Raw genomic sequence first — 19,961 nt, forward strand, 5'->3', positions numbered from 1 at the left:
GCAGGGCGGGAGTTCCCGGAAGCTAAAACTTAATTGGCTTAAAGCAATAAAAGGGCGGGGTTTTGTGTCTGTTCTTCGCTCTGATTGGTCGGAACAGAGCGAGCGTAAACGAATCCGACGTCACGTACAGTTGCGGCAGATGTATACTAGATACTCGAACCTGATTGGTCACGACGTGTTGCGTAATATCATATTAACAGCGGCCGGGATAGTAGTTCCGGCAATAGGCCAACTCACAGGTTAATATTAATGCGCTCATAGAATGCACCAAGCTACTTTGCACCACGGACTAGTTTCACCCAAGCCACTACCATACATTATAAGTTCCCCATCTGGTGGAATTCCCTTTATATATGACTTAATTATAATTGACTTTAAAAATGGCTCTTTTTATTAATAAGATAAAATTCAGCACAACTCTGAGATTCAAATTTTAGTTGTCACATAGATAGATAGATAGATAGATAGATAGATAGATAGATAGATAGATAGATAGATAGATAGATAGATAGATAGATAGATACAACTTTATTGTCATTGCATAGTACAGGTACACAGCAACGAAATGCAGTTTTGCATCTACCAGAAGTGCAAAATGTAGCAGTCGTGCAAAATTGCAGATAAATATCTAGCATATTTACAGCAAGTGGTATATATGAAAGTATATACAGTGAATAAATATAAAGGCTATTACAGTGCAGAGATGTGTGGACATTCAGGAGTACAGTGAATAAATATAAAGGTGTACAGTGAATAAATGTAAAGGTTCAGAAATGGTTCTGAGGCTATGGCATTTAAGACGAATGTGCAGAAATGAAAGGTTACAAGATCACAAGATTATGGCATTTAAGGAGTTAGCAAGCTGAATAAACAGTCTACTGTATATAAAAAAAATATATACTGTATATATAAATATATATACACATACGTTATATACACAAATGAATGTGAAATGTTGGGCAGAATATACAGTCATGATAAAGATACATATAGATAAAAAAGTGCAGATGTAATGAGGAGTAAAAAGGATATACTATGTAGTATGTACATGTATTGTACAGAGGTTATTTACAGTCTTTTGTTTGTGTTTGTTTTGTAGTGATTAGCGGTGTAGTGTTGAGTTCAGTAGTGTGATGGTGGATGGAAAAAAGCTGTCCCTGAACCTGCTGGTTCTGGTGCGTACGTTCCTGTAACTGCTTCGTGATGGAAGGAGGTTAAACCGTTTATGACTGTGATGTGAAGAGTCCTTGATAATGTTGTGAGCTCTGCGCAGACATCTGCTGTGGTGAAGGTGTTCAGTGGCAGGTAGTTGGGTGCCAGTGATGCGTTGGGCGGTTTTGACCACCCTTTGCAGTGCTTTACGTTCACACACAGTGGAGCCTCCGTACCATACAGTGATGGAGTTGGTCAGGATGCTCTCAATGATGCAGCGGTAGAAACTCGTTAAAATCCCCGGGGACAGATGAGATTTCTTGAGACTTCTCAAGAAGTACAGGCGTTGTTGTGCTTTTTTTTTACCAGAGCTGACGTGTTCTGCTGCCAGGACAGATACTCAGAGATGTGAACTCCCAGGAACTTAAAGCTGGAGACTCGCTCTACCTCGGTTCCATTGATGTTGACTGGTAGATGTCTCCCGCTGTTGGATTTCCGGAAGTCCACAATGAGCTCTTTGGTCTTCGTGGCGTTGAGGGTCAGGTTGTTGAACATATGTTCATACCGTGAAATGTGAAATGATTCATTTATGCAGCACGAAGATGTGTAAAAATTCCACAAAGACACAAGTACGTACATCACCAGTATATACATTTATTTATTTATTTATTTATTTATTTATTTATTTATTTATTTATTTATTTTCAGTGTTGAAGACATAAATAGACATATCAAGGAGGTATATATTTTTTATTTTGTTCTCAGAATAATGAAATCTAAAATAAGGGCTTTACACTTGCCTTTATTATTCTTCTGTAAATAATTAAACACAAACACACCTTTATATAAAACATTTAGTTTAGTCCAGTTAAAATTCATTAAAATTTGGGACATTTCAGGTTGGTGAGAAAGTTTTTAGAATAAAAGACATAAATTAAAGTAATCACATTCCAGATTGCTATTCGTTGTTTTTCAATGAACTTTTTTGCAGATGCTCACAATATGTTTTAAAGTTAATTTGTTTTAAACATTAGTAATAACTTTTTAGATCATCAACAAGCTGAAGGTGTACTAAAATGTTCATGTGCGATTCCTGGAAGGTCTCATTAGGTCCATGATTATAGCAATGATATGGCAAAGCTCCCTTGCCTGTGTGGATCAGAAAACAAAATAATCACAAAACTTAGAGATCTCTTTTTCAAATACAAACAATAGCATCCTGTATCAGTCCATGTAGTGTGTGTATGAGACTTTTCTTCTGATTTTGTACCTGTTTCAGATAAATTGTGATGGTGTTACCACGTGATGGGTCGCCATAGCTGATCTCTGCCGCTGGCACTTTTTCTTTCTTGGGAGTGACAGAGCGCAAGGACTGCACTTCTTCCAGTGCAATGGTTAAGGCTGGCTTCTACAAATAAACCAGAAAAAAATGGCTGTACTTTTTGTTGAACAGTCTAACTGCATAGCTCAATATCAGATTATTGGTATTTCTACCTGTGATTGGGGGTGAAGAATGTTGATACTTTCATAGTTGACTGCCACCACACAGGGTGATGGACATCCTTTGTGGCTGACTTTCTGAGCCATGAATATGTTTGAGCCAAAAAGGTTCAGTGAACTGAGAGTTTCTGAGTAAAAATAGAAAAAGATGATTTTTAGATAATTTTCAGTACATTACCACTGTATTGGCATTGCATATCATTCTAATGCTGTAATTATACTATTATGCTACTACAGGACGTTTAATAATGATTAATCAAAGCAGCACAGTCTGGAAACAGTTCCCTGTTAAAATGTCAAGAGAAGTTACTATTCCTTCAATATAATAAAAAAAAAATCGACTTTTCAAGCCCAAGGTACCTTGCAAATGTGATTGTAGCATGGAGCAATGAAGAGCAGCTGCCATGCAATTCACTGAGCTCTGAATGTTCTAGAAAATAGCCTTAATTCAGCCATCGCTCCTATAGATCACCCTCTTTTGATATCCTAGCCAAAAATGTCTACTTTAGCTATGAAACTCTATTAGATTAGATTAGATTAAACTTTATTGTCATTACACATGTACAAGTACAAGGCAACGAAATGCAGTTTGGGTCTAACCAGAGTGCAATATCAGCAAGTGCAGGATATACAGTTTTTACATGATTTACATAAGTTAAATAGAATGGTAATATAGGACTATAAACAGTAATTTACAGATGTATATGTACTATGAATATAATATACAGATAAATATATATATGTACTATGAATATAATATACAGATGAATATATATGTACTGTGAACATGATATACAGATGCCTATTACTATACACAGAAATATCTGTGTGTGATTGGTTGTCTGGATACCGATGCTGTAGCCAATCGGGCGTGCTTCTCCACCTATGTAATGCATATTGTGACTCAACTAGCCAGGTGCCCTCTGTGCACCATTACACATATTTCTGGTCCAGTTTCTGCCTATCTACTACGACATGTATAGATCTAGGGTCATCATTCTGATTACTCAATGATTCATTACTTTGTGACTGAACATGAGCAGCATCAGTGCAGCACATCAACCTGTATACATTCTGTTCACATGAATAAACTCTCACAATCGTCCTTGAGTTGCCATGGCTGCAATGCTTTATATGAATGTGTTTGTAGATGAGGTAAGTCAAACTAATGTGGGTCAGATTTGGACTTTTGAATATTTGCCCTGGGCTGACATGCCGGTCATTCAGCCTTCTAGTAACTAAACCCAGCAACATGTTGGCCCACAGATGGACCCCTATAACATAAATATGTACATATATGCGATTGTATAAAATTCACTTACTGATGAGGCGTGTTTTAGCTTCAGCAGACTTGACATTTGCAATGAGAGAAAACTGTCTCAGTGTAGCACTGTGCAGATTTTGATCATTGGCACTGATGCCATCCAGAAGAGGGACGTACTGCTTAAGCTCTTGCCTAACCGAGTTAGAAAAAATCTTATGTCAGTGTACAATACATGACCCAGAGGAATTCATGCAGTTTTAATTCTTGAGATAAGTGAGTCGATATATAATCTCTGTTACAGGATCTTACGGTGTAGGCTTTTGATCGAATCCCAGAGCGAGGTGCTGAAGTGCAGCCAACTCTGCCACCTGCTGCTGAAGTATGGCGCTGTTACCAGGCAGGAGCAGTTTCCCACTCAGATAATCAGCCACGATCTAAAAGAAACACCAGCTCAGTGATCTGTATGTCTTCATAACAACAACAGTTACAGCACGGATTAACAATTTGCATCCCCTGGTTTTGTGTAAAAAAGTTAAATCAACTCATTATTTTATTAGTGATGTGAAATGTCTATCTGGAATTCACGATCGGAAGTGTTGATTCTCCCCATAAATAGTTTTCATATTTGTTTTTTGTAGTTTCTGTGTAACAAAACAAGTTGTTATTGTTGATTAACTTCAAGAAAGAAAGAAAAGTTGGAATGAGTTTTTATTTTTTTCTATATTTCATGGACTTTACCCAAAACGAAATATCATTAAAAAACATACAATTAGAATTTTTTAAATAATAATTCTAAGTATTTGCAACCTGATTGAACAGAATACAAAATAATAGAAAATAATCAACTTCAGGGTGATAACATTTGACAGGATCGTGCTTAGGGAATACATTATCCAACGTTATCCAACATCCACTCCACCGTCACATTTGTGTCACATGTCACTGATCAATCACACCTGTTTCCACGTTTTGCACCGGTGCATCGGCATAGAAGTGTTGCATTTTTTTAAAAAGTGTGCATTGTATAAAAGTTGGAATTTGTATTGCGGTGCATCGTTTGACCATATTTGCTTTCGGTAAAAATCTATTTAATTATATTTGATATTTAGTAAATGCGCTATAATCTTTACTATTTAGAAAGAGACCAATAATTTGTGACCAGTAGTTTATATGTAGATTGTTTTCTCCTCTCTTAACTATTTCTCAAGCGCGTTCTCTCAGCACCACTGCTGCTATGTGAATATGATGCATCACAACACTACAGAGAACTGAGGCGTGTCCTGAGAGACACATAAAATACAGATTAACATGGCAGAGGTAGAGCTGCATCTTCCTGTAGACAGAACACAGAATTTTTTTTTATTTTATTTAAATATTTGTTCTTTTTTTGCACTACAAAGGCCTGTTTGTGAAAGGGCCAAGTCAAAAGGCACTTAAGAAAAATGTATCTGTCTATACCATAGTGAATTGCATAGCATCATATTATTTCCATTGCATTGTATTGCAATAAAAATCTCAATATGTTGAATCAAATAAAAATCGTCTCGCACTCCGATGTAATAGGGGTGAATCGAATCGCTTCGCATCTGTAGCTGCTTTATATGCATCTTAAATGTATCGTATCAACAATGACTCGATTTTACACTTCTTTTTTTTTTTTACATACATGTTGAAAGTATTGCAGTACTATTTACCTTCCCCATGTGTTTAACTACATAAAATACAATGCATGTTAAATAAAATTTAAGGCTTTTTTATGCAACGTTAAAACAAGCTGAGCCTCAAGCATTTCACTAAGAGTGGTTAATGGGATCAGTCAGGCATTTCCCATTAGAATGTACTGAGCTGAAATGTGTTAAAAAACCTATCAATCTGCGTACGAATGCTTTAACTCCTAATGTAAGAAAGATAAAGACAAAGATTCTCTGAAAAAGTAAAAGAAATCAGTAAAACCTTTCAGAGAGATTGCCCATAAAGCGTACCACAATATTGGTTCACTTTGTTCAGTTTATTTGTTTTAGTTAATTCAAGTTGAGGTAGACATTTGACTCAATTACTTACAATTCCACGGTAAAGATTTAATAAAATGCAGTAATGTGACTGAGAATCTGACAGTACCTGATGGTAATGAAACTCGATGTAGAGTTCGTTCTCAAAATGCAAGGGATGTTTCCAGGCAAGCCGACGGAACGAGAGCGAGATTGAGCCATCATCCAGCAGGAAGTCAAACACATACTCATCTGGGTGAATGGGACGCACTTGTCCATCTAAAAGGAGAAGAAGCATGTGTGTGTGTGTGTGTGTGTGTGTGTGTGTGTGTGTGTGTGTGTGAGAGAGAGAGTTGATGACAACAGAAGATGAAAAAAACATTTGAAAGAGAGAATTTCTTAAGATTGCCTTAATGGAAGGTTTCACATAGAGAGTTGTGGTGATTACAGGGATTGCTGTATCTCTGTGGAGTGATTGTCGGCTCATATAACACTCTGTGTGACTACTTTCTGGCTAGAAATGTAAATGCAGGGGAGAGAGGAGAGGGAATTTGAGAGGCATATTTACCCTGTCCCCGGGTGGCCAGGAGAGAGAATTCGTCCACCTCAGCGGGATTATTCACACTCATCTCTGTGCAAATATCTTTCACAACCTCATACGCCACCTGAACACGCACAACACTCTTGTATCATTGCTTTTTGGAATGGAACTTTTCCTTAGCAAATGTGTCATAATGTCATAGGATATAAAAAATAAATGAAGTGTTTTGCTGCATACACTGAAGCTGCGAACTTTGCATGGGAACTCCACTTCACCCGGTAGTAGAATTGGCAACCGTCGAGTGCCCCGACCTGTCTACAGAGACAAAATACACACACACACACACACACACACACACACACACACACACACACACACACACATCTACATGTACATCACTTGTCTTTGTCTTTGCATTACCATGAGTTATTACAAAAATCTATTTGAAATCTAGTGTTAGAGAAGCTCAGCTTGAACAGCCTGAGTATGTGTGGCGGGATGGAAAAACTTTTCACACGGTTACCATTTTGACATTAATGCTATTCTATACTATGTTTCCTGACCTCAGTTTATTTCTCTTCTGCATGTATATCAGTCAGCAGTAAGACTGCATTTTAACTACAATTTATGGTAAAGTCTATCACCAAAAATAAACAGATTCCACAGAAAGGACCCCACCACCACCACCACCACTCACATTATATAAAAACAACTATTATTTATTGATTACATTTTCTTTAAAAGGTGTAATATACTTTTTTATTTAACAAGTAACATGAAAAGGTATGTAGAAATGATGAATAAATATCAATTATATTCTAAGCTACTTAGGCACAAGTTGATTGCACTTAGAAACCCTATTTGGAAACCCGCCTTGCAGTCCAGAAGGCTTGTTTCTGTTTCTGTTTGATGTGCCTCTTGTCAGTCATTTTATAGACATTTTATAGACATTTCCTAACACCCCTTTCATTCCGTCAAATTTTTGTATTAAATACCAAGCTGCTTGGCAATTTCCCCGTAGCCCTTTCCAGCCTTGTGGAGGTGTACAATTTTGTCTCTAGTGTCTTTGGACAGCTCTTTGGTCTTGGCCATGTTAGTAGTTGGATTCTTACTGACTGTATGGGGTGGACAGGTGTCTTTATGCAGCTAACAACCTCAAACAGGTGCATCTAATTTAGGATAATAAATGTAGTGGAGGTGGACATTTTAAAGGCAGACTAACAGGTCTTTGAGGGTCAGAATTCTAGCTGATAGGCAGGTGTTCAAATACTTATTTGCAGCTGTATCATACAAATAAATAGTTTAAAAATCATATATTGTGATTTCTGGATTTTTTTTTTTTAGATTATGTCTCTCACAGTGGACATGCACCTACGATGACAATTTCAGACCCCTCCATGATTTCTAAGTGGGAGAACTTGCAAAATAGCAGGGTGTTCAAATACTTATTTTCCTCACTGTATATACTGTATATATATATATATATATATATATATATATATATATATATATATATATATATATATATATATAACAAATAAAAGCTTTGTATTCATAGCCTTATTTTCTGGTTCTTTTTGTGATTAAGCATTTACACATAGTTATGTTGGGAAACATTTCTGTTTTTGTAATATAAAGACGATACCACAGTATTACAGTAGAATGTTTACATGCTGTCTTTGCACCACCTTGCTGCTGTTTTTTTTGCACTATATTGTTCTGTTCTGTTCTGTTTGTATTCTCTCCTGGGTATAGTTTTTACATTTCTCCTTACACAGTACTGTATAATCAAGTATACAGCAGGTTTACTAGTCGGCGCTATACTTGTTTTTTTGTCTTTTGTCTTGTCTTGTGTTGTCTTGTGTTGTCTTGTGATGTCTTGTGTTGTCTGTCTGCACTGTTTTTTGTTTGCACTGTTTGCACCAGGTTGCACTTTTGCACTTTATGTTTGTGTTGTAGCTCTATGCTGTTGTTGTTTTGTTGTTTGATGTAACACCAGGGTTCCGGAGGAACAGTTTTTACTGTGTACTGTGTACCACTGTGTATAGTAAAAATGACAATAAAAGCCTCTTGACTCTTGACTCTTGACATTCAAATGGTTTTCCCAGACCGCCTCACATAAAAGGAGTACAAATTGCAATATGCTTAGATAATTAAAACTTACCAAAATGGCTTCCATCTCCATATTAGAAGGAATATATCTGCGTCCTCCATAGGTGACTGAATGCTTGAGATTATCCTCACATGCTTTAGCCTTCTCTAAACACAGCACATTCATGCAAAGAACAAGAACTTGATCGTCACTGTTTCTGAACAGATTTGACTGTACTGTTAGTAGTGATGTGCATAATTAAGCAAGCCATGTGAGGTGAGCGCTGTACCTCGGTACGGATGGTTGGAGTCCTGACTGCATCTCTGTAGATGGCGCATCACATACGGAAGTAATGTCGAGGAACATGGGAAGAAGCCAGTGATCAGGTTTAGCAAAAGCCAGCCACGTGCACAGCTCTCCCTGTGTAGACAAAGAACAAATATGACTTGATCTGCGGTTCAGACACAAACTGAGCATGTATGATGGTACAGTATACCTGAATAGGGCAAGGACTACTGATCATGTTATACCTATTTTACAATGCTTACGTTGGCTTCTTGGCAAGTTTTGGGATATCAAACACAATCCGGATAAATAATTTGCTTTTTCTCTTTTTACTCATTTACACCCCATAGGAGATAGGGCTTTCTCTGCTTATGCTCCTTAGCTAAAGAATTCTCTTCTAACTGACATCAGACATCCAAACATATTACGTATTTTCAAATTTTTTTGTATTATATATACTTTTTAAGATTTATTATATACTTGACTGCTGAATTATTTATATATGTTCATTTTAGGATTTGTATTCTAAAGTTTTCTCATTTTCAGTTTTCACTTTTCTCATGTAAAGAGCCTTGAAAGGCCCCTTTTAAATGTTCTATATAAAAATAAAGATTATTATTATTATTATTATTATTATTATTATTATTATTATTATCATTATTATTATTATCATAATAAAAGCTAAGCAGCACAACAAACATGGCGGACATTGGGCATTGGGGTGCTGTTCTAAGCTTAATGCAGTTTTAGATTTCAGATTTTATTTGATTATAAAAACATTTTTTAATTATACCAATTAAAGAAATTCCCACATCCACTCTTTTGACTAAGCAAAGATTAAGTTAGTAAATATTCCATAAATCTTATGTTTGTCAAGTCAGCTACTAATCTGCAGTAGAAATGTCCTAATCTGGAGCAAAATTACAAAAAATATATATAACTGCAATAAACTAAGGACTAAAATCAGTCCTAAAATGCTGCTGAGGTTTACCTTGGATTTCTGCAATTCAATTCAGGCTTGTTTTTCATAACCAACTAATAAAATATTCAAATTTCACTCACTTGTGTGGATTGTTGGAGGTCTGTTTGATGATCTGGCAGTAAAGCTCATCCCGGAGAAACTCCTTCTCTTTCCCAAGCTGAGGAATCACATCACACAATCAGTCTGATTTCCGAATTCTCACAGGAAGTAGTAGAAGTATACGCACAAAGGATTGACTGAGCTTTGACTGATAGAAAAGGGTCACCTGTAGAATTAAACTGGCACATTTGTCCTCTGTCTGCTCCTTCCTTAAAGGCTGGTCATTCATAAACTGCATCACGTCTGCACACAAGAAAGCAGAATTTTCAGTTGTCAAACCTACATGGGTAAATATGTTTTTATTTTTGTGTGGGTTCACTTACGCATGAAAGACTGGACACCCAGAACACTGAGCTCGTTGTCTGAAAACAGGATTAGAGACTCACTGATAGGCTCCTGAGAGAGAAAATGAATGGAGAGTAAATGGTTAAGTATTTTGTTGCAGGATTTTAAGCGTTCTAACATTGTTAAATGTGCATGAAAACGATACATACTGCTGTGTATTGCACCATCTGTTCAAGCTCTCTAAGTCCACTGGGTTGGCCTCTCTCATTTGACCTAACAGAAGGAGAGAGGTTTTTAGATCATTATTCATAGTTGAAGAATGTAGCCCATGTGACATTTTATCACAGGTTTATATTATTGCGACCATTCCAGACACAATAATAACAACACAGAAACTAGCATGGCAGATGTTACAAACTAATTTATGAAGCAAAAAAATAAAAAAAGAGTAAGGTATAGTTACAAAGATATGGTGATATTTTCTGTGTAGTTTATTTAGCATTTACAGAATCCTGGGTGTCTGTGAATTGTAAATGTCTGAGAGTTTTTTTTTACACTAAGTGAATCTTCAGTTTTATGGTTTATTGGTAATGTTCGATTTTTTTTTGCTTAATATATAATGTAACCAGATCTTGTTTCACATGATGTTTCCCAACAAGATCTGTAATTTAATCGTAATTGACTAATTCATCTTTACAAATTTCATTTGTCAATAAATCACTTTTTTATCGATTATTTTGCAGGAAACTAATCATCTTTGGATGCCAAAAAATTAATTTAAAAGAATTAACCTCAGAACAGCCTCTCTGAAGTACTTCTGGGCAAACTCAGTCATGTGGTACTGTTGGGGGTCTATCTCTGAGCTGCGGACTGACCCCACCTCAACACTGCGCTCACTGGCTACTGACTCCACACTCATACTATTGCGGGTCGAGCGTCCATCAGGGGCCACCGAGGAGGTGCGAGACCTCCTTATGCTTTTTTTCCTCTCGATCTGACGTTCCACTGACATGCTGTGGTAGTCTGGAGGTGCAGAAGGCTGAGTGATATCAGCTGGGAAAAGACCAGATCGGCCTCTGGTCGAGCCAAATTTCCATCCTGTAGAGATGACAAAATGACAAAAAGCACAGGTTGACTTATGTGGTTCAAATGCCATCCAATGTAATAAAGTGCCATAGTAATAACTCTATTTCTTCAGTCAAGTTGATGACTGTAAGCACGATGTTCATCTAAAAGGAAACAAAGAACTCACCATCCTGGAGGCCATCCATTTGCAGCAGTTTGATGACATCACCTTTTTGGAAACTAAGCAGGCTCTTGTCATCTGTCACATAGCTCTTTAGTGCAACAACATACTCGGAACCCTGAAAAGAGACAGATGAAGCCGTCGATTAACGTTATATGTCTGTTCTTTCAAGCTTGTGAATATGATAAGCTATAAGATAGGGGGTTAAAAAGTGTTAAAAGGGGTCCAATTAACCCCTATTTTGTGTATAAATTCCCTATGTAACGCTAAACAGTGCACTATTCAGTGTTGTCCTAATTCTCAGTGGAGATATTTTATACGATAAAGAGTGTGTTATAGTTGTTTGTAATACAATTGTTAAGTGCACAAATGTACTATAAAATGCAAAGCCATTCCATTCACGTTGAACTTTAAAATGTCAGGATCAATTTCAAAGTGTAATAGCATGTGTTTAGATGTAATAAATGTGTACTATTTAATTAAAACGTGTTTCCAGAGTCACATCCAGAGTTTTTCTGATCTTGTGCAGATACTCTTCCACAGTTCATAGATTCTTACATACATGTGTATGACTGTATGTGTATGTGAATTTTCTCATGTGCAAAATAATTGTTGCATTGTACATTGATTTGAATCATGAGAATATCATAGTTCATGAAGTTTATCAGAAGTATTATACAGGTATCTTAACAGTGTCTTAAGAAGAAGGATGTGCAATAAGCACCTTGGTCAGCTCGCTGAGGAAAAGGCGCACTACACGAGCAATCTGAGGAGCTTGCGGAGAGTGTAGCCGCAGCTCGTCGCTTTTCAAGTTGATTGAAACGGTCTCGGCACCCTTCTGCTCCACAGACAATATTTCTGCATAGCTGCATGAATCACAAAACACAATATATATATTAATGTGGATATGAAACTTAACTGGTCAAGCACACAGCAATCCAACAATCAGTTTAGAACTTTTGATTGGGGCTTGGTGTTATCTACTGTAGCACCAACATACAGATCAACATCATGTCAACAGTTAAGTTTATTTATATTGCGCTTTTCACAACAGACATTGTCTCAACGCAGCTTTACAGAATTTAATAGTTAAAGTTAACGATGTGTATTTATCCCTGATGAGCAGCCATGGCGACTGTGGCAAGGAGAAACTCCCTTAGATGTTATGAGGAAGAAACATTGAGAGAATCCAGAGTCAAAAGGTGAACCCATCCTCATTTGGGTGACATCAAGAGTGTGATCATAAATCTTTAGAACAGCAAGCAGAACATTTTAAGAGGAATAAATGGCGGAAGAAACTCCTGACTCGAACGACAACACCCGTGGCCTTGAAGTAGTTGAAAAAAAAGATTTTGGGCTCATGATAATTTGATTAGATATCAATCAATGTTTGACTCATTAATATCAGTCAATTAATAGATTGTTGTGCTAAGCATAACATTAGAATCTTTTCACAAAAACTGAGTTGATTAAGCAGTAAGAGTCTTGGGACATAAATGATAATAGGAACATTATAGCCGTAACAAAATCATAGTAAATTGTAATATCTAGTGTATCTTGACTATTACTCAAATACATGGTTTGTGTACTTTGTCCACCACTATATAATTATATATTACTTGATCTTATGTACCTGTAACTCTGGAGCAGTTTGAGGTGTTTTGGGTTTATGCCTGATGCCCTGACTATTCTCAGCATTTTGATGCCCCGATGAGAAACACCAACAATCTGAGTATCGCCTCCATTTCCACCCTGCCACAAAAAGACACATACAAAGACACACAGTTAGATATTCGGTCATAAATTGTGTTTGCTGACAGATGTTCATTTGAAAAGATAAGTATGTATTTACCTTCACAGGGAAGAGACGTGTAAAATAATTTGCCCAGTTGTCTCTGGCTGCCATGACAACCCTCTTCTTCATGGAGTCATCCGGCACAGTGCTGATGTTCGTTCCAACATGGAAGCGTGCTGTTCATGACCGGAGAAGCAATCAGATACAGAGCAGGATCAGCTGAACAACCTTATTATGATTACAGCAGCCTGAAGAATGGCTAGAAATTCTTACCGAGCAAATCTTTCATTTTACGGCGCTCTTCACGTGAAATTCGCAGACAGGCATCTGAGTAGGTATCTCTCATAATCTAGGGTTTATAAAAATGGAGATAAAAACATATATTTTTTGCATTAGCTTGTAGAAACAAGTACACAGTATGTACAGAGTGTTTGCATCCTCTGTGTTTTGTATTAAAAAAACTTCAGTCTCCAGATGTGATTTGAAAATGGTGGCATACAATATTTTATAGTCACAGCTGACTTATAGTCAACTTAAACAGCAATATGCAATATTCAACCTTTTAATTTTGGCCCAGGGCGACACAAAGTCTAGTAGTCTACAGTCCTTTACTTTCTAGTTAGGTCACTTTAGGACATTATTTTTGCTACTAACCTGCTCACACAGCAAATTCAGGATGTATGGGTGGGTGAACTTCTCTCTAGGGTAGAACAACTGGATAAAAGAAAATGTGCATCATATGAGAAACTTAAGAAAACCAGATTATCACTGATTTTAAAGGCAATCCATCTTTTTAAACAGACCTCTTTTCGCAAGAAGAGTTTCCCAGGCATGCGTGAATAAGAGAAGTAGACACTGGCTGAAAATTTGTGTAGCTGAGAGCGAACACTCTCTTCATTGGCCATTCTCTGAAGCTGATCTAAGCAGAGGAGATATGAACATAATTGCATGAAACATATATTTTATAATGAATACGTTTATTTTAATTTGCGTCTTATTTGTCATATCAAATCAAAGCTGGAAATAAATAAACAGGATTCAAATCACTTAGTCCAGGAGCGGCCATTGGAGGAGGGTCAGGAATGGTATTTGGGAGAATAGGAGCAGGTTCTGAAGGAGGAATGGGAGGGGCTTGAGAGCGCTGGGAGCCAAAGAGGTCAGCTAAAGAGCGCTGCTTCTGTTTCATGTTGTTGGAAATAGAACGAGGACCAGCTTTTTAGCCTGAGATGAAGGTGGTGGAGGAGGATGAGGAAACAGCGGCTCTTTTTTTTGCGCTGGAGGAGGAACCCATTGTTTCTGTCACAAACATCGATAAGAGAACATTAGGAACATAAACACTTGTATGGTTAACCTCAGAATAAATGGCACTTAAAAAAATATATAAATAAGCAAAAAAGGATAAATATGATAAATATGAAATATGAAAAGTGATAAGTATATGAGGTGATATTGTTTATTTATTGTTACAAGAATAAGTCTATATTTATTAATGCATAGGCATGTGGTGTATAGGCAATCCTTTCTCATAGAAAATATGATCTAATATGGTTTTAAATTGCTTATATGTTTTTATTTCCAGATTTTGTTTATAAAGTCATAGTCAAATATAATCAAATATACAGGCCAAAAAGGGTGTGAATAATTTAGTCATGTTTCCGGAAATAAATACTATTAATTATTTACTTAGAAATTCTTCAATTTTTCTGCTCTCTTTTTCTTCTTATTATAGTATGAGCCTAGTTTTATTTATTAAAGGCTGCCAAGATTTCTGGTTTTGGATTCAACTTTAATTTTATACACTACAATTTTTTGATATTATTTTAAAATAAGGTTGTTTGTTTTTCAAATCCATGCATTAAGATAAGATAAGATGTGAGTTAATCTTGAGTATTTTTACCTTCGGTGAAGAACCTGGTCCTTTAACTTTGAGAATGGCCAGTGCCTCCTCTTTTGGGTCGCTTTTTTTCACAAAGTGCTTGGCAGAAATTCTGAGAAGTATAAATTCCAGCCACACCATTACTTTTACTAAACCCTGTTACCTCATTCATTTCTGAGAAGTGATGAAATATGAAATTGTCTCGTGCAAATAACTGCAAAGAACATACCTGACAGGTTCAAAAGCCTTGGGCTCCGGAGGAGGCCGGTTCTGGTACTGCCGGATAATATCCCGAATATTGCTGCTGGGTTCTGGTTTCGAAGGTGACAATGGAGGGGATTCAGGCTCCACTTTTGGTGACTCTGGTGGTTTACTAGGTTCTGGAAGTGGCTTCACTTCAGTACACAGCAGAGAAAGATTACTCTTTTATAATGTTATTTGTTTTGCTAAAATGCATTAATTACAAGTGCACAAAATGACATGGTGTTACATTACAATAAAGAAAAATGCTATATAAGTAAACACAACCTGAACTTTTTTTTTTTTTTTTTTGGCAAAAGTTTCTCTCACCTTCCTGCTTCAACGGAGATGGATCTAAGGCGTGTATGGTTGGTGGAGATGCATAGATAAGTGGTTTAGCGACCTTCGGTTGGGGCTTTGATTTAGCTTCTTGGGTTCCTTTGTTAAGAAATACAGTTGTGTTCAAAATTATTCAACCCCCAATGCTGTAAATGGTTTTAGGGAATTTAGTGTTCATTTGTAATTGTATTCAGAATGAAATCCTACAAGGACTTCTTAAAGAACCATATGCAACTAAAATGACATCAATTAGTTTTGTAATACAGTAGTAAATGTTTCTTTTGTGAATTCTTCATTGACATAATTATTCAACCCCTTAAAGACTACCACTCTGAAGAACAGAGGTTCAATGAAGTGTTTTCAATCAGGTATTGAAAACACCTGTGGATATCAGGGAGCAGCAATAAAGCCTAATAAGCACCAATTAGGCAGCTTTAAAATGACTGTGATACTCAGCTCCTTCTAGACATTTACTGGTGTGGTTACAAACATGGTGAGGTCAAGAGAATGGTCCAGGAAGACAAGAGAACAGGTGATTACTCTTCACAGGAAGGGCAATGGCTATAAGAAGATTGCAAAGATGTTAAACATACCAAGAGACACCATAGGAAGCATCATTTGCAAATTCAAGGCAAAGGGCACTGCTGAAACGCTACCTGGTCGTGGCAGAAAGAAGATGCTGACTTCGACTGCTGTGCGCTACCTGAAGCGTAGAGTGGAGAAAAGTCCCCGTGTGACTCAGTGGCGGCTACTGGTCTGTCAGAGAGGGGAAGCTCATTTTCGGCCTACATCATAAAATTGTCTATTTATTTAAAAGTAAATTCTGCCCTACGTTCCTTTTCAAGAAAATGGTCTGTGACCCTGTCGTACCAACTAGGAGTCTTTTCAAGTGACTTGACCAGTGTCCTCTCAATGGCCAGCAGAGCTAGGCTGCTTAAACGGCCTTGGCCCATTGTGTTTCGGGTGTAGGACTTGAGTCGCTTTAAACAGGAGAAGCTCCTTTCTACACCTGCAGATGTAGCTCCAATTGTTGCCACTAATGAGAACAGTTTGTAAAGCTGAGGCATTGCACTGTCCAACTCCATGTCTTTAAGGAACACCAAGTAATCACACAGCTTTCCCCTGTTACCCTGCAAGTCCTGATCTGAATACAGGACTTGAAGTTCTGACCTCAGTCTTCCTGAATCAAAGTGATGGCCATGAATGAAGGAATGAATGAATGAACGATCTAAAAAAAAAATATTAAACTCTGTAAAACTGAAACAAGGAATGTGGTGTATAATTGTGTGAAATGTATGATGAAAATCAAGCAATTTCGCCAAGCAAATATCAAAGAAATAGGTTGCAGCAGTTTTTATTTCGACTGAACTTGAGAAATCCGCGATGGGACTGAGCGCGAATAGCTTCAGTGATTCCTTATAGTACAGAATCGCTGTCAGTCAAAAGGAGATGCAGTCTTTCGACAGACCCTCCAATCATCACGCAGAAGCTCGGAGTCCGGGCCAGCCCACTCCCATTCACCCCAGAGACGCTGAGCGTCCGTGGGCGGGACATAATCGCAGCGTTTATCCAATGACCGTCTAGTTTCGAAGCGCTGAAAAACCGTTCAAAGCAGCCCCATTGAAGTCAATGGACGCTGGGCTTCAATAGGGAAATGCACTGTGACGCTGCGGGAATGTATGAGAAGGAAATCGAGTCAGCCGACCTGCTATATGTAACTGATTCTGAACGAACTCGTCTTTGAGATGAACGTTTTCTAACGCATTTTTAGTCAATAAAATGTTAATACAATAGTACATATTTGACCATTAATTTTGTGACATTATAAGGGAAGCCGAGCTTCCCTTGCAGTCTTAAAGAAATTGCCTCTGGTGTGACTGCTGAGGAACTGAGAAAAGATTTGTCAGATGTGGGTACTGAAGTTTCTGCTCAGACAATACGGCGCACCCTGCGTAATGAAGGCCTCCATGCCAGAACTCCCAGGCGCACCCCCTTGCTGTCCCCAAAGAATAAGAAGAGTCGACTGCAGTATGCCAAAAGTCATGTGGACAAACCACAGAAGTTTTGGGATAGTGTTCTGTGGACTGATGAAACAAAATTAGAACTGTTTGGGCCCATGGATCAACGCTATGTTTGGAGAAGGAAGAACAAGGCCTATGAAGAAAAGAACACCTTGCCTACTGTGAAGCATGGCAGGGGGTCAATCATGCTTTGGGGCTGTTTTGCTTCTGCAGGTACTGGGAAGCTTCAGCGTGTGCAAGGTACCATGAATTCTCTTCAGTACCAGGAGATATTGGATGATAATGTGATGCAGTCCGTCACAAACCTGAGGCTTGGAAGACGTTGGACCTTTCAACAGGACAATGATCCCAAGCATACCTCCAAGTCCACTAGAGCATGGTTGCAGATTAAAGGCTGGAACATTTTGAAGTGGTAATCGCAGTCACCAGACTTAAATCCGATTGAGAACCTCTGGTGGGACTTAAAGAAAGCAGTTGCAGTGCAAGCCTAAGAATGTGACTGAACTGGAGGCTTTTGCCCATGATGAATGGGCGAAGATACCTGTAGATCGCTGCAAGATACTTGTGTCAAGCTATGCTTCACGTTTAAAAGCTGTTATTACTGTAAAAGGATGTTGTACTAAGTACTAAGATTGAATGTCACTTGGGGGTTGAATAAAACTGATAATGATGTGAGCTCAGAAAAGACATTTGTGGTTATTTCATTATAAATGTTATGTTATATTTTTCTGACCTACACGTGCCTCTTTGATTTAATTGTAAGCAGGATGACTGAATGATCATAATCAATGTCAAACCGACCAAAACAATCAATTTCAGTGGGGGTTGAATAATTTTGAACACAACTGTACAGTAATGTAAAGTCAATGAGTATAATTGAGAGAAGAAATATGTATATTTTACACACACACACACACACACACACACACATATATTTGGTATATATATATATATATATATATATATATATATATATATATATATATATATATATATATATATATATATATATAAATAATACCAAAAGTGAAGAAGTATGAAAACCTCACCAATCTTCTGAAAGAAGGCCCTCTTCTCATAAAAGGATTCTGGCCTCTGCGCTGTGGCAGTGTTGCCTTCTGTTGTAGGCTTTTGTAGAAAAGTTGAACATTAGGAATTTACACAGAATTACAGTTATGTAAAAGCAGACAATACATACAGGAAAACCTACTTGCTCTACCGCTGGGATGCTATGCTGCACAGGTGGATTGTTGGGTTTAGGTGCTGTGGTATGAATGGGCTCTTCTTTAGGGATGGTGCTCTGTGAACTCTGAGGTTGAGGACTCTGCTGCTGTTGTTGTTTGAGCTGTTTTTGCAGCTGCTCCTGCTGCTGTTGTTGTTTGAGCTGTTTTTGCAGCTGCTCCTGCTGCTGTTGTTGGGACAGTGTCATTGCCTGCAAGGTCATCTGCTGGGCCTGTAAAGAAGTTCATAATATGATTAATTGAGTTACTGCTTTGCCAACAAAGGCTAGATGGAGATAGTGTTTTCTTACCATGAGTAACGCTTGTTGGTTGATGAAAGCTTGCTGCTGTTCAGCGAGCTGCTGGGGGGTGAGGGCTGCAGCACTGGTGGGCATTGAAGGTTGTGGCATTGCACCTGGCATCATCATAGCTATGGGAAACAAGGTATGTGAACTTGGGCACTAGGAATACTGATGATCACACTTCAAGTATCATGTAAGTCAAGTACTGCTGCTACCTAATGATTAAAATCTCCTTTTTTTTTTTTTTTACAATTAAAAACACCACATTTCTGCTCACTGTATAATTTCATTAGGAACCAACAGCAACTGCTACCAAATATGAATGAACATCTTCCAAGCCACCAAAACCTTTCCCCTTCAGTGAATTATCTTTTCTGGAAAACGTAAATGTATTCACGTTTGGTCTGACTTGCCTTTAGAGGTATTTGCCGTTTACAGCTAACATTTCTTTACTATGTGTCCCCTTTATCCTTAGAAATGGGGGTCAAAACAGTAATTCCTACAGCTAAACAATTAATGTTGGTATCTCTAATGTATTTTCTGCATTCGTTAGATACTTTAGTAAAAGCAAGTAAAGAAAGCCACACCTGGCATAGGTGGCATCATAGGCATTTGTGCAACTCCACCCATCATGTTTGGCATCATTGGTGTGGCTGCATAAGCTGGCATGGCTGGATTCATGGCCATTCCTAAAAAAAACATGACAAAATACAGCATGTAATAACTATTAAATG

At 37.7% G+C, this 19,961-nt stretch overlaps 1 protein-coding gene across 1 annotated transcript in view; it reads right to left on the bottom strand.

Moving 5' to 3' along the window:
• Positions 1–1,786: 1,786 nt before the first annotated feature.
• Positions 1,787–19,961, bottom strand: part of myo15b (myosin XVB) — a 32,363-nt gene continuing 14,188 nt past the window's right edge. The window contains 31 exon segments of the mRNA XM_046854647.1: positions 1,787–2,301; positions 2,423–2,560; positions 2,647–2,780; positions 3,975–4,108; positions 4,226–4,350; positions 6,035–6,183; positions 6,473–6,569; positions 6,683–6,760; positions 8,610–8,704; positions 8,827–8,957; positions 9,885–9,961; positions 10,070–10,146; positions 10,227–10,299; positions 10,398–10,461; positions 10,980–11,286; positions 11,441–11,552; positions 12,159–12,300; positions 13,068–13,186; positions 13,287–13,405; positions 13,503–13,578; positions 13,884–13,943; positions 14,033–14,148; positions 14,277–14,439; positions 14,442–14,525; positions 15,127–15,217; positions 15,335–15,500; positions 15,676–15,783; positions 18,755–18,833; positions 18,916–19,158; positions 19,237–19,355; positions 19,815–19,916. Of these exon segments, the coding sequence (XP_046710603.1) occupies positions 2,233–2,301; positions 2,423–2,560; positions 2,647–2,780; positions 3,975–4,108; positions 4,226–4,350; positions 6,035–6,183; positions 6,473–6,569; positions 6,683–6,760; positions 8,610–8,704; positions 8,827–8,957; positions 9,885–9,961; positions 10,070–10,146; positions 10,227–10,299; positions 10,398–10,461; positions 10,980–11,286; positions 11,441–11,552; positions 12,159–12,300; positions 13,068–13,186; positions 13,287–13,405; positions 13,503–13,578; positions 13,884–13,943; positions 14,033–14,148; positions 14,277–14,439; positions 14,442–14,525; positions 15,127–15,217; positions 15,335–15,500; positions 15,676–15,783; positions 18,755–18,833; positions 18,916–19,158; positions 19,237–19,355; positions 19,815–19,916 (3,647 nt within the window). The 3' untranslated portion in view covers positions 1,787–2,232.

This window comes from Silurus meridionalis, chromosome 7 (genome assembly GCF_014805685.1).
Source record: "Silurus meridionalis isolate SWU-2019-XX chromosome 7, ASM1480568v1, whole genome shotgun sequence".
Classification (NCBI taxonomy): domain Eukaryota; kingdom Metazoa; phylum Chordata; class Actinopteri; order Siluriformes; family Siluridae; genus Silurus; species Silurus meridionalis.